The following is a 27,796-nucleotide window of genomic DNA, read 5'->3' as shown; positions in this document are numbered from 1 at the left end:
TTAATAATTTTGTTTCAATTTCTTCACGGCACACCGGTTGGGAAACGCTGGAAGAGCCAGTCAAAATCCAAAGAAAGATATCCGTTATGTCTGCTCAGAGTATCTTACGGAACTCCTAGTGCTATCCTCGCTGGTATAGTAGCTGGTATATACGCGCGCCTTTGATGCAAGTGATTCCAGTACGAAAACATTGAATGCATTACACGATGGTAAATTGTAGATTACGTCTCATATAGCCTTCTAAATTTCAAGAAACAAACAAAAGAAACCTAGGATACGGGATGTCGGAGGAACATATTATTTACAATCGCATGTAATATTTACTTCAACTGATTCTTACAGTCATGCGGTCGGTTCACAGCACTTTCACTAGCAGCTGAACTCAAACCTATTATACCAAGGTATATTCAATGATATCTACGTTACTGAGGAAATGTAACAACAATACATAAGTATGTTTTAGTTAATATGGTTTATTAATTTTCATTATCAAAAAGCAATTGATTTAACAATAAATATATTTCATCAATTCAAAATACAATCTCCACTATCCATAACTAAGAATATGTGATAGAGAAATACATTTTGAACTGACCATGCATTTTATTAGGGGATTACATGTTAAAACATGACTTGATAATTTTTTATAATACACTATATTCAAGTTGTTCATTGAGCAATTAGTAGCTGCAGCCTTGTGGTTGGTTCCCATAATTACCCCCTGTGGATCCAGAACCCGCATAATTGGCTCCTGAAGATTCTGCACCCCTATAATTGGATCCTGAAGATCCAGAACCTCCATAATTCGGTCCTGAAGATCCAGAACCCCTATAATTGGCTCCTGAAGATCCAGAACCTCCATAAGTCGCCCCTGAAGATCCAGAACCACTATAATTGGCTCCTGAAGATCCAGAACCTCCATAGTTCGGCCCTGAAGATCCAGAACCCCTATAATTGGCTCCAGCAGATCCACTTTGTTGATAATTGCTTGAAGAAGCACCGCTGTAACCAGATCCAGATCCTCCGAAACCAGAACCTCTAGATCCACCTGAATAAGCAGATTGTCCAGAAGCCCTCTCGGCAGCTGCATTCTTCTTAAGAGCTTCCTGGATAGCTGCTGGGATTGGTGGTGGCGTAGGAATATGTTTTCCAGTTGGACGGAATCCATTTTCATCAGCAATGTAGTTAACGGTGTAGGTTTTGCCGTCATCACCTCTGTATGAGTACGATCCCTTGATAGTTTGGATTTCATAATCTGGAATTCCGCGGTTCTTTATGAAACCAGACTCATCACGCTTCGAACCATCAGCGGACAAATACCTGTGAAAGAAATACGTACACACTAAGATCAAAAATATTTTGATATTGACATTCAAGGTTATTAATACAGATACTCAAGTCGCATATGGGGAGTGGGACACTGTGGCTCAGTGGAAAAGGCCCCATCCCTGGTATAAGAGGTCTCCGGTTCAACCAAAGATTATGTGAATCTGTGGTGGACAACATCGTGTCTGTGAGATTCTCAGTGTTCTCCCGTTCTCTACCACATTAAACTTTTATCCATACTTTCATAGTCATTCGTTCTCATTAACCATTCATCTTCTTCAGCCTAATAGCCATAATCATAGGAAATTAAAGCTAGAATTTTCACTTCATTTTCATTTCAGTCGTATAGAACGTGATTGCTCGAATCAAAGAATCAAATAGTCTACCTCTTTAATTGTTTTCTGCAATGCGTAATTAATAGTGCTGTGAGTGAAATAAGACGACATAGGATTTTCGTGATGAGATTCGAGACTAGATAAAGCTAATTTGCTGGGAACATACATTTATTCGAGAAAAAAATCAATTTCGCGACACAATTTTGAAGTTGAGACAGTCTCAATTCCTTGTACAATAATTAGAACTGTCAGAGATTTAGCTGTCTGTTATTATAAAAAATTAGAATGTCATTATATCGGATATGTGGGAACTTAATATCTGCGTGAAAGAGTCATACATACTGTTGCTTCGTGAATACATTATCCTAGATTCTTATTGTGAATGCATTCCTTCCCTCAAGTTTCTTCATTTACAGTATTAATTTGCATTGATAACATCTTAAGAGAAATGTCAATAAAAGTAGTTCTTTTTTATTTGGGAAAACATTCAATATACTGTTTCGGAAGAGAGGAGTTGTAAGTTCAATTCCCTTAACTTTGTACAGTACAATCAGCGACAAAAGTGCTTTCTGTTTGGTAAAATTTATTTTGGGAATTATGGTAGTATGGTTAGAACGTGCAACGGTGGAATGACTGGAATGTATAGAGAATTACATTCTTTTTAATCTGCTAAAAGCTGCACTCAAAATTGTCCTTCCATTCTGAAGATATTTACAAAACGAATTTTCTATCAAATAAGGGAAAACATATGAAACCTAACTCCAAATTATAAATTCACAAAATTCCCCAAAACACAGATATAACAACGGTAATAACGGGAAATTGTGCTTAACACTAGATAGTACAAATTATTTAGGTGAAGAAGGATAATTTTTTAAACCAGTTTTGCAATGAGTCAATATTGTTGTTCTTTATATTAACAAGCTATCATTGATTGATAAAATAATTGTTTTATTTCATTGGGACTTTGAATATCGAATTGTTATTTTTAGTGCTGTTGTGCATATATAATAATTCATTTTCGCACATCCATGCTGTTGGAATTTCACATTTGACAGAATACGATTGAGTAGATAAGAGTAATTTAAATACAAAGTGTTCTTTCTAAAGAATTTTAAATATAAAACACATAAGATGGGAGGTACAGAAGGAGAAATACTTATTGATTATACATACTTGAATTTGTGTGTACCATCTCCAAAGTTTTCGTTTTGGAAGGACAAGATAGCCACTGGAGGACGTCTGGGTTGAGATCGGGATCCAAACTGCGAACTACCTCCTTGTCCAAAACCACTTCTACCAGCAGAACCACCAGCTCCAGAGTAAGAACCAGAATCAAGGTTGTCAGCAGATGCGAGTCCCAACAGAAGGACTGTAGCCACAATCTACAAATAAATTTATTATTATTATTATTATTATTATTATTATTATTATTATTATTATTATTATTATTATTATTATTATTATTATTATTATTATTATTATTATTTTAAGCATCATTGTTTGAAATTTTACTCACTTTAGCACAATAACTGCAATAACAGATCGAACGTTTCTGTAAACGTTTATGAATTTTGTATCAGTTGTCAGGTTAATAAGTTTGGTTAAGCGTATATACGTAATTTGAATTATCTCTAAATTATCTGCCTATAGTATTTTAGTTCATGCTTCTCAGCTGCGAGAAAATTTAGATAGATACTAAAGTACTAATTTTGAGATAAAGGAGATTTGCCTCAATATTACAAAACGAGAAATTAATTATTTTATGCTTAAAAAATCTTTTCATAACTGAGTTTGTATTAAAAATAATTAGTTTAGCTTGGCATGACAAAGTTCAATATGACATTCAAATTACAATTCTTTAGCGAAACTTTCAACTGTATTATGTCCGTAGAATCAAATATTTCAGGGCTTGCTGGAGACAAATATTCGTAGGGTGTTTACTTTAATATGAATTCCTAATGTTATGCTTTACTTTTTAGATGATATGGTACAATTTAGCAAGATGAATAAATTAACTTCCGAAAGATGTCTAGAAATTCAACACTTAAATTGGAACTATATTTGGGAAAAACTTAACATTGTCTAATCTGAAATGCTGCTGCGGAATTGATTTTTCAAAAAAAAAAAAAAAAAAAAAAAAAAAAAAAAAAAAAAAAACCGATCCCTGGTCGCTCTGAAATATTGTGAAAACTCTTACCATTTAGTTACGAAGAAGCTTTAAATAAGAAATTAAACTAAGTTTACAAGTGTACATTGCCAGTGACATATGATAGAGTAATTTAAGCATTTAAGTGGTGCAAATAAAGTAACGCGGTGATTGAATTAGCATATCATTAAAGAATCAAAAGTTTATTAAGAAAGGTTTACACTTTCTTCTATCAACGTTTCGAATGCATTTGCAGATATAAAATAAAAAATGATCACTTTGTGACCATTGATGTCTTAATTACCAACTTAAACCAATGGCAAAATCAAATGAAAAGAATTTTCGTTAATTCTCCGATATTAAATACACAAATGGTATCTACCATTTTGGGAGGGGTGACCCTTACTGTCATGTCACGATATTGAGTGATGGGTTTTTAAAAGTCAGTTCTATATTATTATTATTATTATTATTATTATTATTATTATTATTATTATTATTATTATTATTATTATTATTATTATTATTATTATTATTATTATTATTATCTCTCTGGCTTTTCAGGCCATCAAGGGCTATTGCTAAGAATGAAGATACCATCTCCAGCGTAATTAATTCTTGTGTTCTAAAATCTGAGTTTGTTACCTGTAAATTTCAAGTGCCAACAAAACAGCCTCGGATGCTGGCTTAATAATAAAGAATCTCCAATATCAATTAGGAGTTAAACCCAGTATCAGAACAACTGTTCAGTATTTCTACTTTGGAATGAAATCTTCAATTTAACATCACCTGAAATTAAATCTTTAAAGTTTATATCCGACGGTTATGCCGGCTAGGCTAAAGGAGACAGATATGATGAGCAACGAATTAATGAAAGGGAGGAATGAAGAAAGGAAGAGGAAATAGGAGAACCCAGAGAAAACCCACGCATACGGTATTTGTCAACCACAAAGCTCACTTGGCGCAAGCTGGGATAGAACCAAGGGCCCATGAATCAGAGGTGAACATTTTACCACTGAGTCATCACGGAGCCTTAACGTCCCTTGAATAAGAAGGAATTAGTTGAATATGGAAGGACACGGGAAAACGCCAAGAAAACGGTATTGTCCACCACCGACTCACAGTCTCCGCATCAGAAGTGAGTGCTTTACTCCAAAGTCATGGTGTCCACATGGTATTATTTATCGTTACTAAAATATTTTTTTTAAAAAAAAGTTCAATTATTTAGAGTACGACCAAAACTGTTCAAATTGAAACCTATCTGTAACTATTTGAAACATATCTGTAACTTACCATTTTCAAATGCATGGTGATATACTGTGAATTCAGGGAGAAATGATTTAGAAGAGAAGTGAAGAGATACTGTGAAGATTCCAGCTGAAAATGCTGTATTTATACAAATCACACATCATTTTTCCAACCTCCACCCAACTATTTTCCCTAACACAAAGAAATTAGACATAACCATAAGAAACATGACATTAAAAGATATACATATTCACATATATATAATTATGGCAAAACTCATCTGTGTAGCAAGTTTCTTGTAACAAGGTCACTCGTATGTCATCTTTTTGCTTGATTTCTTTATATTACGTCTTACTCAAGGAAATTGCTGATCGACAAAGTTTATAATAATTTCTTCAATTCTTTGACGCTTCCTCATACCCCGAATTGATTGGACGAAAAGGAAGCATATGTCATTTTCTCACACATATTAGCGGTAGTACAGTGAGAACAAAATAACGCAGTAATGGATTTCAGAACGGGAGTAGTTGACCTCAAGTCTCCACTCCAAGATCCTGCTTGCTGGTGGATCTTCTTTCATGACAGACGTCATAATTAGCAGTCACGTGTGCTTTTCAGCACGTGTTTTGCCAAATCATGACATGAACAATGATAAGCTGTCAGTAATGGCCATGCTCAAGATGTGGATGAAACTTCGTGACAATGTTTCTCCACGTAAAGTTAAACAAAGAAAAGATTAAGGAATGTCTGCTAGATTCAATTTCATTTTGCTTTATTAAATTCAATATTGAGAAATATTTTGCCCAAAGATAAGAGTTACATCAATCTAGTTCATTGAGCTGAATAAAATTATATTCTTAATGGATGGACCCCTACTAAAACATATTTTTTTTTTACTAAAACATATTATTATTTTATTAATAACATGAAAATTGATAGACACGAGATCTACGGCACCCTAATAAGGTGAAATTGATGATGAAATATATATCCGTCAAACATTTCATAATATCATAGCAAGATGACTGTTGAGATATACCATACAATTATTACTAATTGGGAGTTTGATTTACCTAAATAAAAAAAAAAAAAAACTACATGAACTGAATGACATAAAACAAAGTGGTACTTTCGGTTGATGGGGAAAGTTCAAACTTGGTAGTATTGTAGTTTTTCGGGACTAAACAACAGAAAAATTGCCAAAAGTGAATACGGTTTTAGAGTCGAAAGGGAAGGGGAGCATAAAGAAATTCCCCATGTTGTTTAAATGGGTTCTTCTTTTTTCACCTATAATCTCACATTTAAGCACTTGAAATTGGAATAACTACTTGAAATTCGGTATGTTTGTACGTTTTTATTGTCTTTATCTAAGTAAATCATCAAAAATAAAAATTTCCAACTTTAGAGTGGTCCGAAGGGGAAATGAAAAATATTTCTCACGTTATTTATATGGAACACCTTTTACACCCCAAAATTATTGGACACTTCCTGTAGAGCTACAATGATTAAATTTGGTATGATTGTAGCTTTTCGGGACTAATCCACAAAAAAATTCCAAAAGGGAATATTTTAATTTTTAGGGGGTCTAAAGAGGAGATAAAGAAAATCTCCATGTTATTTAAATGGACTTTTTTCGGACATATAATCTCATATTTTAGGAACTTGAAATTGGAATAAAAACTTCAAATTTGGTATGTTCCTAAGTTTTCGTTTGAGTTACCCAAATAAATCACCAAAAACATGTAACGTTAATTTACTTTCGTTACGTTACATTCCCTGATTCGAAACGTATATTTATATATTTCACGAGATTATCACATATCAAACAACACAATTATGCACTTTTGAATTTATACATTACCTTTCAACATATGTTTATCACATTAAAACATTATACATTTAGTCTATACAAGATGGTACTTCGTTCTATTCTATATTGCATAGTTGCCAAAACTACATCAAACAGATAGTCAAGTCATCATAGCAACGAAATTAATAAATATTTCCATATGATACAAATATTTAAATTATTTCTTTATTTTCTTCTTCTTCTTCTTAATTGCTTGTGAATTTAAAATAGCACTTTTGCCCGTAAATATTAAAAATACTTAGATAATACATACAAAAATATACATTATCGTTATAAATAGAAGTTTCCGACTGAGAGTGTTCTTATGATGAACTGAAAAAAAATATTCACATGTTATTTGGGGACAACTTCTACACCCCAAAATGTTTACGCCCTTCCGGCACGATTAGAATGATGAAATTCGGCATGATTCTAGCCTTTCAGGAGTAACCCATAGGAAAATTTCCAAAAGTGATTTTTTTTTTTTTTTTTAGTTTTTAAGGGGTCTATAGGGGGATAAAAATTTCATTCAACGAGCGTTTTCTAGGGATACAAAATCTTATCTTTTAGGTAGTTGAAATAGGAAAATAAACTAGAAATTCCTTACAATTGTGAGTTTGAGAAGTACGAGGCCGTAGGTCGAGCAAACGTGGGGGTTTAGAGGCGGAGTCCCCAGTGAGCCGAAGGTTAGTTTCTTTATATATTTACTCTGTCCGTGTGTCCATCAGCTGGTCCGTAAGACAAAAATCTGAAGAATTACTTGATGGATTCCGAATTCATTGATGGAGATGATATTCAAAATCATAAGTAGTAGAAAACAACCACTTTCGATTTTAATGTATATCACTATAGAGTAAAAAGGTAACAGGTAGCGACAATAGTTTTTACAGTAAATTAAGCGTCCCAAGAATACATTCCTTTTGTAATCTCTGTACTGAAATCGGAAATTACAAAATTTTACAATGATTTCCGGTTTAAATATTGGTCTATGCACACCTTAAACGATAAGAGATACTACGAGGCGGAAGTTTTAATCGATTTAGCGTTCTATTCAAACCGGGAATGGGAGAAAGCAACAATTTCTAGTTTTAACGATGATTACTATAGAGTAAAAACGGTAATATAGAACGTTAAGCAGTGATAAATGGAGCGTAATACAGCTATACTGAAAGCTGAAATGCTGAAAAAAATCTATCACTTTCAGTTTCAATATTGAGAAATTGTCATGCTACACGAATCAATCTTCTTCATGTGGTGTATGTATGACACTGGTACTTATTTGACTTCTAAATTATGCTATGCGTAAATATCGGAAGAATTGTAGAACAGCTCCGTCCGTCCGTCCATCCGTCTGTCGACAGGTATCAGAGAGAAAACGATAAAAGATATCGAGATTTAGTTTTCTACAATCGATTCAGCACCCGAAGGGTAGGTTCCATCTATTTCGCTAACTCTCTATTCAAACCAGAAGTGGTTCAAATTATTCATTTCCGGTTTCAACGTTTATCACCATAAAAAGAAAACGGCAAGAGACAGCGAGAAGTGTTTTTTGCAAACAATTTTATCGTCCTAGTGCAATGTACCGTGACTGTCCCAAACTCTCTTCCAAAACTAAAAGTAGTTAAAATTTAATATTATTTTATTTTAATACTGATTTCCATAAAGCAAAAATATATCAAGTAAAATATATCGAAATATGATTTTCTGAAATCGATTGTTTGTCCCAAGAATAGATTTTATCTTCTTCACTAAACTTCTACTCAAACTGAAGGTGGTTTCAACAATTACTGCAATAGAACAAAATGGTAGCAGATAGTTACAAAAAGGTTTCTTTAATGATTCAAGGTATCAACAGAACATATCGTCACAATTAGCAAAACACCAACACCGGAAGTGGCTGTGATTTACTTCTACTTCTGGTTTCAATGCCGATTTTTGTAGAGCAAAAACAATACAACATATCGAGATGCAGTTTTTGCAATCGATTCAGCTTCCAAAGAGTAGATTCTCTCTCCTTTGTTAACTATTTAATTCAAACATGAAGTGGTTTAAATTAACGTTTTTCGGTTTCAAGCTTATAGCATTGGCGGATCCAGGACAGGCTTCTGGGGGGGGGGGGGTTGATTGTAATATTGCTACTTAGACCTACTTTTAAGAGCCCCAAACTCTGGGATGGGTTTTATTTATATATAAAATAAGAAAGTCTCCTCTTCTTGGGGGACAAAGGCCCCGATCGCCACCCCCCTGGATCCAGCCCTCCATCATAGAACAAAATCATTAAGGCATAGCAAGTAATGACTTTCTGATGTGAGTTCAGTATCCCAGGATCTTGGATCTTATTAATCAACTTCGACCAGTAGTTATGAATATATTACTCGACGTTTGAGTATTGCATTGTCATAGTTTGGAGGTCTATCGTAGTTTCACATTGTGAAACGAAACTTGTTTCTTAATTACGCAATGCGTTGTAGCCTAATGTAAACAAAAAGATGTTATCTTCTTTCTTTTTTGTTCCACTGACTCAATTGAGCTTTTTTTAATATATATATATATATATATATATATATATATATATATATATATATATATATATATATATATATATATATATATATATTCAGGTGCTGATATATAAATCCTAGTCACATGTGTTATTATTGTTATTAATAATTAATTGAGTTATAACATAAATTGATAGTTTATGCCTCGGATAAATTTATTCCTCTGAAAACGTACGTATAACTCTACAACCAATGATTGAAAGATATTAAGAATTGAAGTTTAATAGTCAATGAAAATTTTAGGTTAATATATAGGGTGGCCCAAAAGTAGGTATACAGACCAGCACCGATCAAGTATGATATTTTAATTTATTAAGATAATGAATTTATTTGCTTTGGTTTGTTTCGAGCTTAAGGTATAATTGGGAAAAAAATTAAGAACAAATAAGGAAGAAACTAAATCAATACCTGTATGGAGTCAATCCATTCTAAGTGATCAAGCATGTGCCGCTTGACCATTTCAAAAAAAAAAAAAAAAAAGTGTTCATGAATGTTTATCTTATAATAGGGTACTTCAAAACAACAATTAATTATTTTTTACAATATCCCATGGTGACACAATGGCTGCCGCCATCTTGCGTTTACGTTATTTTAAATATCTCAGTATCTCAGTAGCATGTATTTATCCTACCAAATTGAAAATTGCTGGACGTCTCCAACTCGTGCAGAGCTTAAACTTTGATCTCTTAACATTTTTGTCTAAAACCACTTGAAAGGGGTGAAATCAGGATCTATAATGGTAACAGTTTTGGACATTGAAGACATGTTTGGGAAGAGCAAACAACTGACATAGAGGTTTGAATTTGTGTGTGCATGTAGTCCGGGGTCATAAATTAGTACACAAAAATTTACAGGCCTGTAGCTGCTCCCAAAGACCTGAAAAAATCGTAAAGTTGGGTAATTATGCCAATTTGGCATGTTTCACTGTCCAATATCTCCAATGGACCTGGAAGAAAAAATCTGAAATTTTGGGAATAGTTAGTCCTTTAGTATACACTAACACACAACAAAGAGCGTTTTGTGTTTTTGAGCGGAAGGGGGTCAAAGTCATGACGTCATACTCTAGGATATGGTAAAAAAATTAATTGTGGTTTTGAAGTACCCTGTTATAGGATAAACACTTATGAAAAGATGGATTGACCTTATGGATATAATTAAATGATATAAAATGTCATGACCGATCAGTACGGGACTATATACCTACTTTTGGGCCACCCTGTATATTATTGACTGCAGAGTGTAGTATGTCCTTTTGCCAATGTTACAATGAAAGGTTCAATTATGATCTCTCTCACTTTAATAGATGGCGTGGAATCAAGTTTGTCATACTTTTTAGCCATGGACGATTATATTTTTATCAGAGATATTTCTCCACTTTCTGAAGAACTACTGAAGAGAATTTATTATAAGCATGCTACTTTGCTCATGTTAATAAGATGTTTCTGAATTGACACGTGTTCTAATCATTATTCTTTTTTAAATTTCCAAACTATGCTATCGAAAATCTTTCTGAACCAGTGGTGATTTAAATGCGTTGTCCGGAGAGAATTTCCCCTCACAGAAGCGAAATTCCCCCACCTCCCTTGTCAAATTCTTGATCATGATCAACAAGGGTTAAAAATATTTTCACAGTATTATTTTCACGCCCGATGAAAAATCTTCTGAAATCATCACTATTAAAGACCAACTATGTCACTCTGTTTGTCGACAGGTGTCAGAGTAACCCATTCATTGTGTAAAACGACTTTTGTCGACAGAAGAAATCCCTAACCTGCGAAAGTAGACTATAGTCACTGTTTTATTCATTTATTATTATTATTATTATTATTATTATTATTATTATTATTATTATTATTATTATTATTATTATTATTATTATTATTATTATTATTATTATTATTATTATGCCCGTATCTTATGCTTTTCCATAAACAATAAAACGCAAAAAAATCGCATGGAAATCCTTTGGCGAGTACTCTCGACAAGCACAAGATACGGGCAACAAAAAAAATAAATAAATAAATAATAAAACACTGATTATAGTCGACATTAGCAGGTTAGTGAAATTTTCTTTCCTTCGACTTACGCAGTGAAAGGGGTAAAAAAAAAAAAAAACACTAAGAGATACGGTATCGTAAAAAGATATTTTAGCATCGATTCCGCGTTTCAAGAGAAGATACCATCTTTAACTGCAGCTCTCTACAAAAACCGGAAGTGGTAGGAATTTTTTTACTACTTCCGGTTTCACTATGGATTTCGATAGAGAAGAAACCTTTAAGAGATAGAAGTGGACCCATAAATTTGTGTTGTGATGGGTCCAAAATGTTCGTTGGGTGCAGTACTTTAACCCTTTTAGGATTTATGGTTTAAAAAGTTGCCATAACATAGTGTTATATTAAACGCGTATGAAACTCACATAACACGTACTGCAACCCGTTTTATTTATTTATTTATTTTTATTGGTCAAGTCAAGTATGGACCAAAGAACACCCCAGATACGCTTTGGAACTAGATGGTCAAGTTCGCGGTGCCAAGTGAGGAGAAGGGGCGTAACATTTTCTTATTTCTTAAGGCAAATTTCAAAAATTTTTCACTCTCTTAGTTTTCAAGATATCAGATTGAAATTTTGTTTACGGATTGTGTACACCTTTGAGTATTTCTCAGTGTTTTTGAGATCTCTACTTGAACCATAACCAGGATCTGAGCGAGTGATTTTTTTTTTCAGAAAATATTTCTGTTCTTCCTGAATTTTCCGGTTCAGGTGTACGACATGAATATGTAATTGGTACCGTTGGAAAGGGCGCATCATACTGAAGAAAATGACGTATAAACCATGATTCTAGGCTAAATAGTTATGTTGCGAGAAATTTTGATATTATGTAGTATGTATATAAATCTAAATATCTATTTAATTTTGATATTCGGTCAAATTTCAAAACAATTCTCCCGTCCTTATTTTTCAAGACATCAGACTGAAATTTTGGACACGCATTGTGTATTTCTCAGATTATTTTGAGATGTTTACGTCAACCCTGTCTCGGGCCAGAGAGCTCTCAAATTTTCCAAAAGAGGATTCTTTCGGAAAATTTCCAGGATTTTGCCTAATTTCCCGTTTTCGGTGCATGATATTTTTCTATGGGCATGTGAGTGGTATCCTTGGAAAGATTATTTTATTATGAAGAGAATGAGATATGAGCCATATATTTGAAAAATAGACCACCTTTAGATTTTGAAAAAAAAAATTCTGCCCTTTGGTTTCAAGATATGGGATTGAAATTTTTCACACGAATTGTGAACAAACATATGTATTTTCCAAGTGATTTTCAGATCCCTACGTGAACCCAGACTCGGGCAAGAGGGGGTCAAAAGTTTTGATCATTTTTCGAAAAAACTTCCGTTTTTTCTTAATTTTCCCGTTTCTGATGTATGACACGGACAATCGAGTGCTACCGTTGGAAAGATTGCTGTAGTCTGAAAAAACGAGGTAGGAACCATAATCCTACAATAAATAGTAAGGAAGCACTAGCTATTTGACTGTAAGTATAAAATTTACCTCAAAAAGTGGAAATCCTAAAAGTGTTAAGGTACTATAACTATGTAGTGTTTAACCGGTGTTTTCTGCACCTGAAAAAATGATAAGTACTTGTTATTACTGACAGTTATATTCTCAGAACGAATTATAGTTCTAGGTGTCTAATAGGAATGGAAAGAGTATAGATGAAAATCAGGGGTAAAAGTGGATCTGAAAAGGTATGGAGACGGTACGTAGCGGCATGAGGTTACGCTGTCCCCCTGCTTATCTTTGCCAATTGTAATTTTTTAGGAACTGGAAGGATACCGTTTATATTTTTTGGAGATAGGGGGACGGCGTCCCTCCGCGTTCTGCCTCACGTTTAACCCTGGATGAAATGTAAGACCAGATTTTTGTGCTACATAAACAATTTCTCTGCTAAATAGGAAAAAAAAGTATAGCTTTATTGGTACAACTCTAAAGCAGTTTGCTGTAATCGAAAAAATGAAATGAAATCTTTACGTTTTATGTCCCACGTTTATGCCCTCTGGGCTTAAGATTATGAGAGATGAATGATGATGATTGAAGAATTAGTGGGATGATACTGTGGGAGGAAACGGAAGTATCCGGAGAATACCCAGTCATACGATGTTGTCAACCACAAACGTACTTGGCCAACTATCCAATCAGAGCTTCCGATGCACCAGAGGTAACCACTCTACCATTGAGCCACCGTGCCTCTCGTTGATTATTATAAAGCAATAATGATAATAGAGAGCAAAATGTGATTTCGTGCAATCGATTAAGCGTCTCAAAAGTACTTTTCATTTCCATTCTTAACTCCCCACTTAAACCAAAAACGATGGAAATTATAATATATAAAATTGAAAGTGACTATGCTTGTGACTTAATAACTCCTGAACCACGTGATTGATTTCGATCAAATTTTCAGCATAGACGAGGTTCGGGCCTGGGGTCGTTCTTAGCATTTCACTTTAACGGTACAGATTAGAGGAAAGGGGAGATATTTAAAAATGATCGAAAATTACCAATATTAGTATAGAATATATAATTTTCGTGGTCGCTGAGACGAACAGTGACACTTCCGATGCCGTTTAAATCCAAATTCAGCTTCCATTGGTAGCTAATGCACAAAATGAACCGTATTCTCCCCGTGCGAAGAACGGCCAATCTGCTAGTCCAGTATAATTTCCGCTTTCAATATTAATCTACATAGATCAAAGCAATAAGACATACCGAAAAGCTGTTTACTTCAAATCGATTTAGCGTTCTAAGAATAGATAGGGTATCATCTTTTCCCGTAACTTTCTATTCAAAGTCGAAGTGAGAAAAATCAACCATATGCGATTTTAAAAGTTGACCACTATGTAGAGTAAAAAAAAAGCGCAGTTAATTAGTAGCGAGAAGCGTTTTTTTCTTTTTAAATCAAATTAGCCATCCCAAGAATATATTCTATCTCCACTGTAACTTCTCTACTAAAATTGAAAGTGGTAGAAATTTACTAGCAATTTTAGTTTCAATATTAACTGAAAAAGTATCACGCCATATAAACAAAACTCCTTTGTGGGGTACACGTGACACTGCTACTTGCTTCCCGTAAATTTGCTTTTTTTTAAAAAAAAACATGATTTGATATATTTTTTTAAAACAAAAGTAGATCAAAGGAGTAAAGAAAATAATGTAATGTGATACATACATCTGACTATGCTTCCTTTACATAACAGTCACACTCTGTGCAGCAGAAACTGCAACCTTTGGTAACATTTACTTACATTGTTAGCGAACCGGAGAAAATGAATTAACTCATTTATACCCTCTCTCAAGTACTGTTAGCTAATAATTGCATCTCTTCAACCTTTCTGACGGCATGGGAGATCCAAGTTTTACTCCAGTAGGGTGCTTAGTGGTTTGGATCCTACGTTGAACTGTGGATGCACATCTTATATAGCCATGATGCTGAACAGGGCGTTAAACTCCAATTCAATCCAATCAAATCCGATCTTCGAATTTTTGTTTCTACCCATTGTGTGCACAATATCCTTCCTAAACACCTTATCCGGAACGCCTCCATTATCTACTGTTTTTTTGAAGTATCCACATTGACGCATCTACACAGAGCTATACTTCATGAAAACTTCAAAATATCTCTGAAATCTAAATACAGTATATTCAAATAAAGTGTATTGAGACTCGTATTTACACACGGACCATAGGGTGCTGCCCCAAGAAAGAAAATTTCGAGGAATTTCAATTTAACAAAATTTATAATAAAGTATCGTAAGTGGAAAATAGACGCTATCCTCGTTAAATTTAAAGGAAATCTATACTAAAGTGAAAGCAATATTATTAGTATAGTGAGACCAAGTAGAGAGCGATATATAGAGATAAATATCTTCGCGGGTTTAGTCTTGTCTTCAAATAGTGTGGTCTGGTGACTTTAAGTTGGTGTCTTGGGGCCAATGTTTAAATAAATGAGACAGTGCACTGTCTTTAAGTCAGCAGGCACACTGTTTGAAGAGTTGGCTAAAACTGCGAAAATATTTGTATACCTACAGTGATCTCGACCACTCGTGAAGAGTTGGCTCTGAACAAATCATGAAAATGAAATGAAATCTTTGAGTTTTACGTCCCAGAGTTATGCCGGTTAAGCAAAAGGAGACGGTGATGATGAGTAATGAATGAAATGGTGGAATGAAGAAAGTGGGAGGAAACGAAAGAACCCCGAGGAAACCCCACGCACACGGTGTTTCTCCATCACAAAGTTCACTTGGCGGGGGCTGGAATCGAACCCGGGACCCCAAGCACCAGAGGTGAACGCTCTACCACTGAACCACCGCTGCCCCATTCTGCACAAATCATAGATCTGCTTTCCCTCACAGGTGATGCATCGACAGAATACAGTTCGATGCGTGGAGCTGTCTTTGTTAAAGTTGATGGAGGTGGGTTTCTCCACTCACACTGAATTGTAGTCCCAGTTCCTCACATGTCTGGCCTCTGTTCACCTCAATTGCTGCCTGAAGATCTTCATTTTGCACGTGTGTTGGTCTTCCGGCACGTGGTGTGTCTTCGAGTGTTTCGTCACCGTCCTTAAAGTTGTTAAACCACTGCTGCACTGTCTGCGTAGTCATGACTCCCTCACAAAAGGCCTCGCACTCTTACAGCCCGCTGCAATGACGTTTGACCGTAGTTTGAACTCGTACAGCATACACGCACTTATGACGCTCTGTGAGGTCCAATGTTCACTCTGTCTTTACGAAAATTCACAGTGTAAGAGGGTGTAAAATTAACTGCCACAACCAGGTAGTACGTTGCATATGCCCACACCAAAAACTGACCTTCACCTTATCTCTATTCGCATTCAACTCACTTTGTGAGGGCCAATTGAACACACACCTCCACAAAAGGTGACATAACTTTCTTGGTTACCTTTATAGTTACAATAGATTCTAGAGAAGGGATCGATAGTTTTGAATAAATCAATCGACTCTTCATCATTAAGATACAATTCCAGGCAAGATTCGAAGAAAAAAAATCGGTACACATATTTAAAACAAGATCTGAAAAAGAGTACCCGTGTTAATTACTTCTGTATATTAGCTAACCAAATTTTTAAAGTTGCATTCGTGCACGTTTTCTTCTATTTGGCTATTACATCTTGCGTCTGGTCCCGGAATCGATTCCCGGTAATGGTACTGGTATTGTAGTGAGTGGAATATTTCTCAAAACAACAGGTTCCATTTCATACACTGTAAAGGATTTTTTTTTAAATCAACTCTCTCCGTAGAGCAAACATTTGTAATATTGTTTTATGTTGATTCACTTATGTACTATGATTCATTTCTTTAATATGAAAGTATAATTATTACTAAGAGCTAATAACAGGTCTGTATTAGGAATAAAAATGTAAGGGCTAATATTCGGATGAAATGACACCAAAGTTTCACTTTTTAAAACTTCGCCTAATAATCTCTGACAATGGAATTTACTTGTGGAAGATCAAGAGAAAATATACGCAAATTTTGGATTTCGGCAGCCCACAACTCCGAAAGGAAGCATTTCTGCACCCAAGTTGGTCTATACTTTTTTGTCTTATCTTGGTGTCAGGAATCACCTCCCAAACGTTGTCGGTGTTGTTTTGAAACACCCTGTGTATATTCCCAGAGTGACTGAATTGTACTTGACGAAATTCTGTGTACGCCACAGGTGAACATAAACTGCTGATTCCGCAGTGCTGCCCCTTACTTATAGATTCTCTTACGGTTGTGTAAGGTATAAAACACTAATTATCCTGCCAGACGTTGAATAAAGTAATAGGTTCTCCAACTTTACAACGAAAAATTAAAACAAACCGTTTCCGTTTGCTTAATGAAAAACAAAAAGAAGACAATTTTCCTATTCATTTTGAAAAATTTTTCTGCAAACTCATCTCTAGTTCAACATATCTGAGCTCTAATTAATCACAATCATACTTTGAAATCTGCAAACATGTTTTAACGTGAACATTTTTTGTGTAACAATTTATTTTTAGCAATAAATGGTGTTAGGGAGAGTTAATCAAACAATATGTAATGAAAATTCACAACACCAGATTGCAAGAAGAGATTCGACTACTAAGAATTTGTCCTTTTTATCCACGGTTAGTTGCTGATAATTCTGGTTTATTAGGGAAAAGTTTGCCATCCATAATGCGCGAAAGGTTACCAATCGTTATATAATTTCGATGGAAAAAGAAATTATTCTGACTTTGAAAGTACCCTTAGCACCATAAGTACTCTTATGATGCTTTTGGAATGAAAGGATCATCTATTTATTGCTACACTATTATTCTCAAACATTATAGAAAAAATATTCATTTCATTACGTTTTATTTTCGTCGATATCTATATAACAATAAATATAAGACAACATGTTTTAACATGACTCCACAAGCATCAAGAGTCATAACAGAAATGCACCATGCATATTTCGGTGTAGAATCTCCATTATATATAGCAAGTTGGTGTTTGTTAAAAAAATGAACACTTTTGTATTTATTCATTTGGTCGAGGGTAAACGTATCCTTCAGATTCTGAAGCACTGCCAGATTGTTGTCTACCGGGTGAGGAGGCAGCACCAGATGGTCCTCCACGTGGGTATCCACCCTCAGATGATGCAGCTGCAGACGGTCCTGAACTTGTGTATCCACCAGGGGCAGATCCTGCTGCGGATGGTCCTCCACGAGGATATCCGCTGGAGGCAGCACCGGAAGGACCTCCACTTGAATAACCACCAGGAGATGATCCAGCTCCTGATGGTCCACCACGAGGATATCCGCTTGAGGCAGCACCGGAAGGTCCTCCACTTGAATAACCACCAGGAGAAGATGCAGCACCTGATGGCCCACCACGAGAGTATCCGGTTGAGGCAGCACCAGTTGGACCGGCTCCAGAACCACCTGGGTAACCAGACTCATAGGAAGAAGAACCAGCTCTAGCTCTCTCAGCAGCCGCGATCTGTTCAAGGGCTCTCTGGATTTCCGGTGGGATTGGTGGTGGAGTTGGGATATGAGCTCCCTCTGGACGGAAACCGTTTTCATCCGCAGTGTAGGTTACGGTATAAAGAACACCGTCATCACCAGTGTAGGAATAAGATCCTTGAACAGTAAGGATTTCTTCATCTGGGATTCCAAGGTTCCTAACATATCCAGATTCTTCACGTCTGGAACCATCTCCAGAAACGTAGCTGTAATGAAGGATTATACATATGAAAATTTTAGAAAATAATTTTGGTTGACTAATATTGAATGAAATCCGAAACATACAAGGTCATTTGTTTGTTTTATAGCAAAAGACAAAAACAAAATTACGAACATTTCTGTCAATAATACAAATAACCAAATTGACGATTAAGAGCATAAATCCTGCACAGGATATCAATATACTATTTATACCTATTTCAGAAGATAAAATGGTTCATTAAAGCAGGTTGTTCAAAGAAATTTAGATCGATTAATTAGTAGGATATTTAACTATTATTTTACGACTTAAGCTACATATTGCGTGACATATTGTTAAATACAGAATTCGACACATTACTTGCTTTGGTATCAGATGCAAATGTCCTTGCCCGCAGATGCAAATACCCTCACATAACAGTACTTGTATTTGTCACTTGGCTAGCGAAAGACACTAAAAGAAATCTTATCAAATATAATAGGAAATGTTAACTGTAATGCATTAAAAAAATAAATGCTTTTAGAAACGAATAGTCGTTAGATAGAAACTTATACAAACAGGATACATTTCCAACCATTCAGTTTATATGTTAATTCTTTAGAAGATTGGATTTAAACGAAAGATTGGATTTAAACGAAGGATTATTATTACTTAACGAGAAAAACAAAATATGAATTGGTTCTTTGATTACTTTAGGAAGAAAAGAGGTGTGACCTAATTCTGGATCTCTATTTACCACTTCAAAGCGCACAGCAAAAGTGTTCACTAAACAGGTACAACTAACTAAATTTCCCTGCATCTATAAATTATACTGACTTTTGAATAATAATATAAACGTTACAAAGCCCTTCATGAAATTTACATTGTCCTTATAAGTTTCGTGCTAGTTATGGGTCACAAAATTATCCCATTAAAGGACAAGGTAGATAATGTTCTCTGATTTCCAAATCAATTCATAAACAAGAAGGAGCAAAATTATTCCCTAGCCTTTTGATACTCCCTAAAGTCAAAAAGGCATCAAAAATTTCAGCTGTTTTTGATTTTGCTTTTTCCAGATAACTTTTTAAAGAAAATTTTCTGTTTACACTGGTTAAACCTAAATTGAACAAACATTTATAAAATATTTCTCCTTTTTTTTCGAGAACAAACTATATGAGCATTGATCCACTGGAAAGCAAAGATATTATTATCTTACAAATGCATATCCATAACGTAATAGAAGATTATATGCTAGGCTACATTTTCATTTCAATTTTCACCGAGGTCAGAGACAGGGGTACTAATGCATTTGCATCTAGATAGAGTATGATCAAATACAATTGGAAATACTAGAAATAAATATGTACTGCAATTATATAGGAATAACGTATAATTGCTGGCAATTTCGGCATTCTTGAAGGCCGCCTCTATCCCACTATTGTTAGAGAACCGGAGCTTTGAGGTCAATCGTAGCATTTTAAAATACTGAATATAACCCGAAAAATTTCAATATTAGGATTTAGAGTTCTGGGCTTTTGGGCATCTAAGGCCATTTAGCCCTTCACGATTTGAGGGATGACGTCCCTCGGTGAACACACTATCCGGGGAAAGGGAAGGAAGAAAGGATTGGGGAAGGAAGGAAGCGGTCTGGGACCTATAAGTTAGGTAATACCCCGGCATTTGCCTGGTATGAATGAGAAAAACCCTGGAAAACCTCATTCAGGGTGGCTGGTCTGAAAAGGCGTGTTACACTTTTTCGACCGAGTGATTCCACCGGGAATCGAACCCGGGACGATTACGCTACGCGGGGCTACAATTTCAATATTGTACCTCATTTCAAATTTAAGGGTAAAAGCATAAAATTAATGAATTTGTTGATACCTCACTAGAATATAGGTCTTGCTGTTTTAAATTGAAATAATTAGTTACCTATAAACTTATAATTGGAACAATTCTTTTATTATATAGACTTCAAAATTAATCAGGTGTCTACGGCAACGTGTTTACGATATTTATATCATTAGTATCATTTTACGAATACTGTACTATTGTTACGTGCATTTATTTAAATTTATCTTGCATTTCATTGGGGTATACCAAAATATTGTCTTAAATTGTGCTTTATATGTATTTTTAAATTTGAAATCATGTTAGAAGGGATACTTGACTTACTTGAAGGAATAAGTACCATCGCCGTTATTTTCATCGTTGAATTCCAAAATTGGAACTGGAGGAGAAGTAGGTCCAGCTGGTGCACCACCAAATCCACCAGGTCCTCTGCTTGGACCACCGAATCCACCGGGGCCTCTGCTAGGACCAGCTGCAGGACCTCCAAAACCTCCAGGACCACCAGGTGCACCACCAAATCCTCCAGGTCCCCTACTTGGACCACCAAATCCACCAGGACCTCTGCTAGGACCAGCTGCAGGACCTCCAAAGCCTCCAGGACCACCAGGTGCACCACCAAATCCTCCTGGTCCCCTACTTGCACCACCAGCAGGACCACCAAATCCTCCTGGTGCACCGCCAGCTGGGCTGCCAAATCCACCAGGTCCCCTGCTTGCACCAGCACCTGGGCCGCCAAATCCACCAGGTCCCCTGCTTGCACCACCAGCTGGGCCGCCAAATCCACCAGGTCCCCTGCTTGCACCACCACCAAAGCTAGTAGCAGCACCACTGGGTGAGGAACCAGATGCTTCTGGTGGTGACAATCCAGATGCGGAAAGACGAGATGGATCAGGAGGTGGTAGGTACGTGTCAAGCTTATCTGCAGCTACTAGTCCTAGTAGCAGTCCTATACCTAGTATCTGAAAATGAAAATAGTAATAATTCTTATAGTTATTTCTATTAACGCATTCGCTAACCTCATCCATACTTTTGTTGAATTTTATTGAATAACTTCACGAGATTTAAGAATATCAAAAAATGTAGAAAGTGAGCTAGGCAACATCTGTAAAATATTATTAAATAAACTAACAAAACGTTTCGAAACCTCTTCTTATGGTACAGAAATTTGGGTGCTGTTATAACGTCAACATGGTTGGGCACTAACATTTATATGGTAAACAGGTCATGAAAATAACTGTTAGTTCATGCAAAAGCGTTTGGAAGATACTATCTGGTGCATTTTCTATATGTTTTATATTCTTCATTGCGAGATCAACCGTTTCAAAATGTTTCATGCATACTAATGTCTTGGTCTTACAAATTTGCCTTTTACAAACCTATCGGAAGCAATTGACAAAATCTGGAGCAGCCAAATCACAGTTTGAAACTTAATATTTTAGACTAAAAATGTTGAATTTATGTATTACTAGCGTTAATTACCCGCTTCGCTGCGTTAAGATAAGAAAAATTAGTAATATGTTACCTTAGTCAGTCACTCTTTACTGTTACATGAAGCGCTCTCTGATACCGGCATTCTCGATCATTTTAATATATCTTTCCCCTGCTCTTCCTCAAGTTGCGGGGCTGAATTTGGATTTAAACTGTATCGGAAGTAGGGATGGGCAAAATCGGTTTTTACAAAACCCAAAAACCGGTTTCTATAAAAACCGAAACCCGAAAAACCGACGTTTCGGTTTTCTCCAAAACCGGTTCGGTTTTTCACCGAAAGCGGTTTCGGTTTTCTCCAAAACCGGTTTGGTTTTTCACCGAAACTGGTTTCGGTGAAAACTTTTCGAAAACACATAAAACTATTTCTGTGGAAATGGATTCGGTTTTCGGAGAACAACGAAACATCATTCTGGTCAGAAATAGAACAAATTTTGAAAAAAAAAACGGAATCGGTTTTGAAGAAAACCGAAACCGGACCAGGTAAAAAACCGAACCGGTTTTGGAGAAAACCGATAAAGGGTTTTGAAGAAAACCGAAAATCCTGTTTTTGTGCCCACCACTAATCGGAAGTTTCGCTGTTTATCTCAGGGACCACTAAAAATATGGATTTGACACTAATATCGGTCATTTTCGATCATTTTTATATCTCTCCCCCTCCTACTCCCCTAATTTGCACCGTCAAAATAAAATGATCAAAATCATCCCAAGGCCGAGCATCATCTGTGTTGAAAATTTGATCGAGATCGGTTGGGTGGTTCAAGAGTTATTAAGTCATAAACATAGTCACTTTCAGTTTTATTTATATACAAGATAGATAGCTAGTATAGATTTATACTAGCTGTGTATACGTATTTTACAATATCAGATTGAATAGTGTGCTTGATATTGCAATAACGTATTTTTTATTTTCATTTATTTATATTTTTAATTCAACTAGTTCTACAATTGCCTTCTAGTGCTGAAAAAGCACTGCCCTCTCTAGGCTGATAGTTGATTTAGAAATAAGCATCCAGTTCAACACAAAATCTATACGTATGAAATATGGACCTACACCATAAGTTGAGTTCAGAGCTATATGAGATTACCAAAAAAAGTATCTCGGGTCTCCCGGAACAAGACACGTACCCTAGCCAATAGAACAACGACGGAGCTTCTGCTTTCACTAGGGATTGAAAAAAGGACTATGTCCAACAAAAATACTGTCTCTTTCGCTGTTGGAAAGTACATATAATAAAAGCAAATTTAAATCGTCGAAATGAATTTCTAAACATGTGAGTTTGGCTTCACAGTATGAAACTACGGTAGACTTCGGTACGGTACGGTACGGTAGAAACTATGTGTATTCAATACGGAAATTGGAAGTAGTTAATGCCACAGGTAAAAGGGAGGTGGATTGCGGGAGGACGCCGTTACCTCTCTTCCAAAAAATATCTATAGCGTCCCTCCACTTCCTAAAAATAAAAGATAATTAAGAGATAGAGGTAAAAAACACTTTCAAGCAAGATAATCTTGTCGATGGGCAAAGATTTGCACGGGGGAAGGCTTTACGTCAACCGTCCCCAAGGGCGTCGATTCTGGGGACCCGGGCTCTCCAATCTCATGTGGGCCCCCAGATATTTTTATGAATATTTATTTTTGTTGTTATATGTAATTTTACGGGCCTCCCAAAGTTACAGAGAAATCGGCGCCCTTGTCCGTCCCACTACCTTTTCATACCCAATTTCACCCCTGGTTCATCCAGAATTTCTGATTGCAATAGAAAGAATAGGATCAAAGAAAATCCTGTTCCTATTACTCTTTTTGCTTTATGAAGATCAATATTGAAACTGGAAGAAGTAGTAAATTTCTACCACATTCTGTTTTAATAGAGAGATACTAGTCAAGATAGTGCCGTTACTTCAGAAAAGTATCCATTCAAGAAGCTACTTGTCGCTTTTATTACTGTATTTGCCCTATGTCAATCAACGTTGAAACCGGGAATTGTTAATTTCTACCTCTTCTCGCTTGAATAAATTTTAAATAAATGATTCGAACAATGGTAATCTTGGGATATTGTATCAATTTAAAACCCTCTTACCTATATCTATTGTTTAATACTCTTAATAAGATATAACAATTATTTTCTTGTGTTATTTATTTTTTCCATCTTTTTTTTTTTAAAAAAAAGCAACATTGTTATTTTGCTAGTCTTTACATGCTATTGACTTCATTCTTCAAACTTTAATACAGAACTTCCGAAGCTACCACTGAGCCAATAATGTTTGAGGCGTTTATTACTCTTAATATAGTACAAAACAAACCATAACTTTCTAGGTAGAACAACTAGGCTATATGACATTAGTGGGAAAAGGGAAACTTAATCTGCTACATGTGTTGAATAAACTAGATCTTGGAAGACAATTGCTAAAAGTACTACAATACGCCTTTCGGGAAAAAGTGTATGTGCAATCATGATTATCTTTAAATTACGTAATACTGTGATTTAAGTGAATTCGCTTCGAACCTTTGCAAATTTGAAAATAACTATACCTTTCCTGCTTACAAGACAACAAATTGAATATTTACTTCATTTCTGTGGGCAATTCGTGATGCTCTTAGGTTCCCAAATATGTATGTGTACAAACTCCAAATGCATATATTTACATTCCGTCTATCATTTTTCTCATTCGTTTTCTTACAAAAAAAAAAAAAAAAAAAAAAATATTATTTGCTTTGGGGAATATAATGATCACGTATCATGTATTACAACATTGTAATAATACAGTGATTAATTTAATAGCTCAGTTCAATGTCTGTGCCTGGTACTGTGTCTGTGACGCTCGCTTCATATATATATCTAAGGATAGTTTCGATCACAGAATATTTGAGGTTTATTTAGGTGAATATCATGTATGTAAATTCAACATAATGTCTATATATGTTTCTGGTTATTATTAATAACTTTATACATATCTTGTTATCGTGCACCTAAATTCGTCATCTTACTAGATAAACCAAGAATTTTAGGAATGATCAAAAAAAAATGCATCAAAATATTGTGATCTTGGAAAATAATTAGTTTTTGGATCAGGGACCACAAAATTTTTGAAGGGCCTCTAAATCGAGTTTTCGTATTTAGTACGGAATAAGCACATCATATTGAGTTAAGAAAAAGTATTTTGGTTTGGTTGCGCGATATATGTAGTTCTCCAGATATAAGTGTACAACTTCGATCATGGGGTCAGAAAATTTTTGAATGGCCCCTAAATCGAGTTTTAGTATTTTCTACGAAATAAGCACATCATACTGAGTTAAGTGATAGTTTGGGTTTGGCTACACTGTATGTAGTTCTCCAGGTATAAGGCGTACAAGAAAATTTTTGAATGAAATTTATTAGATCTTTTGATCCAATAAGTCTCTAAATATAAAAATGAAATCGAAATTGAGTCTCATTTTCACGAGAAAAACACTGAACAGTTCAAAGTTGATTTTTGGTTTCACTTAGTTCTTGGGTTGAGCCGGGTTTCTATAATTTAATTTTGATTGAAATGAGTAATCTAAGAAAGTTATTTCCTACAAATAGATTATCTCATAACCCCCTGAAGTTATAGAGATGAAACTCGGCATGTAAACTCATGTAAGAAGTATATATATATATATATATATATATATATATATATATATATATATATATATATATATATATATATATATATATATATATATATATATAAATGTTTCAGAAACTTGGAAAATTTTGAATCTGAAGGGGTGAAAGGAGCTAATTTCCATGAATCTAGAATATATATTCGTAAATTGTCCTCAGCTCAACCCTATCACATCAATTTTTAAACATGGTTAGCATTTGGCACGAGCTAAGTGTTTATCTTTTAATTTTCATTTAAATATCTATCCAAAGGGGGAAAACAGGGGTCACAGTTTTACCAAAAAAATTGACTGTATTGACAAGCCCCTGAAGATAGGGAAACAAAAATTCGGCAAAATTAATTTGTTATTAAACATAAGTATTCATGTTTTCCAGGTACAAAATTTATATTCATAAAAATTTTGGTTAACAATTTCCATGAATTTGGCAAATTAATGGATTTGGGATGTGAGAAAATTATTTGTGTCGATCTTGAAGTTGCAATAATTGATTTAAGGAGGATTGTGTAAAGGTTTACGTAACTCTAGTGAAATTTAAAATTTCATCTTCGGAAGTATTAGAAAATGTCCGTATGTTTCTTTCAGATATTTTTCCATAAACCTAATTCTCCGCAAGCAAAGAGTAAGCATTTTGCTACTGTAAAATATTAACGACTTGTAACTTTACCTCTATGTCGTATATGTTTATTTCCTTTAATAAATAAGCATGCATTTCATCATTTTAAAAATAATGAAAAAAAAATACTCTTAATTTAGCCGAGTGTGTCAATAATCACATTTTTATTCCTATCCAATTCCTATGCCTAAAAGTGCATTAGTGGTTTATTTCATCTATTAGGCAACTTTTTTTTTTCCACAATGAGATAACACTGACAGCATATGAAACCCTCTTGCAAACGAATCCAGGACCACAAGTATTGAATGTTACTTGTTCTTTGTTTGTTGAGAAAATAAAATGAAATATTTGAATTTAACGTCCCAAGATTGCATTGTTAGGCTAAGGGAGACGATGATTAAAGCAAGTGGATGATGATGGAAGAATTGGTGGAATGCGAAAGTGGAAAGAAACCTGAGTATCCCGAGTACCCCGGCTTACTTGTCCGGGGGTCGAACCAGGGACCCCACGCACCAGGGGTAAGCACTCTACCACTTAGCCACCCTGCCCCCTTGTTTCTTGAGGTTCAGCGTACCTTTTCAGCAGTGGCAGATGCAAAAGGTAAAAATTGGAGGGATCAGTTAGAACCCAGACTATGATAGTTATATGATGAGTTTACTATAAACTTTCAAAAATATGTAAATAATAGCTTAAATTATGTTTGTCACTGTAAAAACCTGAGGGGCCTAGGCTCCCTGCCCTGGGCTAGTTCCGCCGCTGCTTTTCAGTACTGAGGCTGTGAGACACGAGTTTACAGTTTATATTAACCACTATAATGAGTTCAATACTCTTCCACCGAGAATCGATCCCAGGACCCTGTAAAATAAAACCACGTATGCTAGCCACCGTACCACTAGAGGAGGTCTATAAGATGTTTACATCTAGAATTTGCAATTTAGACTGACTGCCAGCTGCAAATGTTAATTTTTGTGTCACTCAATTGTGCAATAATTAAAACCTGTATCACGCACTACTCATCGGTATTGCTTTATCGTATACTTTCATATGCAAATTTATGATTCACTAAACTTACCAATTTTATATGCATGGTGTTACACAAACGAGAAGATCCAAGAGTGGATAATGAAAGATGTTACAAGTGTGTTATGAAAAATCCAGCAGATGATTCAGTATTTATACAGATCGCACTCGACAAACCCCTTCTCCCCCACTCCTCTCTACGTCTTTTAAACAGTCCACCCAAACATAGTGAGCATGATTTAAAAGACATACATGCGTATATTTACAAACAGATATATACACACATACATACATTGATCTAATGCTTCTATATTAACAAGGACGAGTGCATTTGAAAAAAAAAAAAAATTCTGCAGTCTCTCTTCTTCAAGGAGACTTTTGTCGGTAAGAGATCATTTAGTAGCCCCTCTACCCTCTCCTCTTCCCACTTCGCTGTACGTACTTCACTTGTCTCCTTGCATACCCATTGGAGGATGAGAGGTACAT

The 27,796-nt window shown here is 35.2% G+C and overlaps 2 protein-coding genes across 2 annotated transcripts; both read right to left on the bottom strand.

The window, feature by feature from the left end:
- Nucleotides 1-465: 465 nt before the first annotated feature.
- On the bottom strand, nucleotides 466-7,056 carry LOC145686544 (uncharacterized). The gene is made up of 4 exons (XM_081759981.1): nucleotides 6,920-7,056; nucleotides 5,104-5,250; nucleotides 2,838-3,046; nucleotides 466-1,320 (listed from the first exon to the last, which is right to left on the bottom strand). The coding sequence occupies exons 2-4, from the start codon at nucleotides 5,116-5,118 to the stop codon at nucleotides 681-683; spliced, it is 864 nt and encodes a 287-aa protein (XP_081616107.1). The 5' UTR covers nucleotides 5,119-5,250; nucleotides 6,920-7,056; the 3' UTR covers nucleotides 466-680.
- A 10,777-nt stretch (nucleotides 7,057-17,833) lies between these two features.
- LOC145686543 (uncharacterized) lies at nucleotides 17,834-27,419 on the bottom strand. The gene is made up of 3 exons (XM_081759980.1): nucleotides 27,363-27,419; nucleotides 20,866-21,500; nucleotides 17,834-18,721 (listed from the first exon to the last, which is right to left on the bottom strand). Exons 1-3 carry the CDS (start codon nucleotides 27,375-27,377, stop codon nucleotides 18,031-18,033), a joined length of 1,341 nt encoding a protein of 446 aa, XP_081616106.1. The 5' UTR covers nucleotides 27,378-27,419; the 3' UTR covers nucleotides 17,834-18,030.
- Between the last annotated feature and the right edge of the window lie 377 nt (nucleotides 27,420-27,796).

This window comes from Thermobia domestica, chromosome 5, assembly GCF_964235325.1.
Source record: "Thermobia domestica chromosome 5, izTheDome1.hap1.1, whole genome shotgun sequence".
Lineage (NCBI taxonomy): Eukaryota > Metazoa > Arthropoda > Insecta > Zygentoma > Lepismatidae > Thermobia > Thermobia domestica.
Note: the sequence above shows the minus strand (reverse complement) of the source record. Positions and strands in the feature narration are given on the sequence as shown.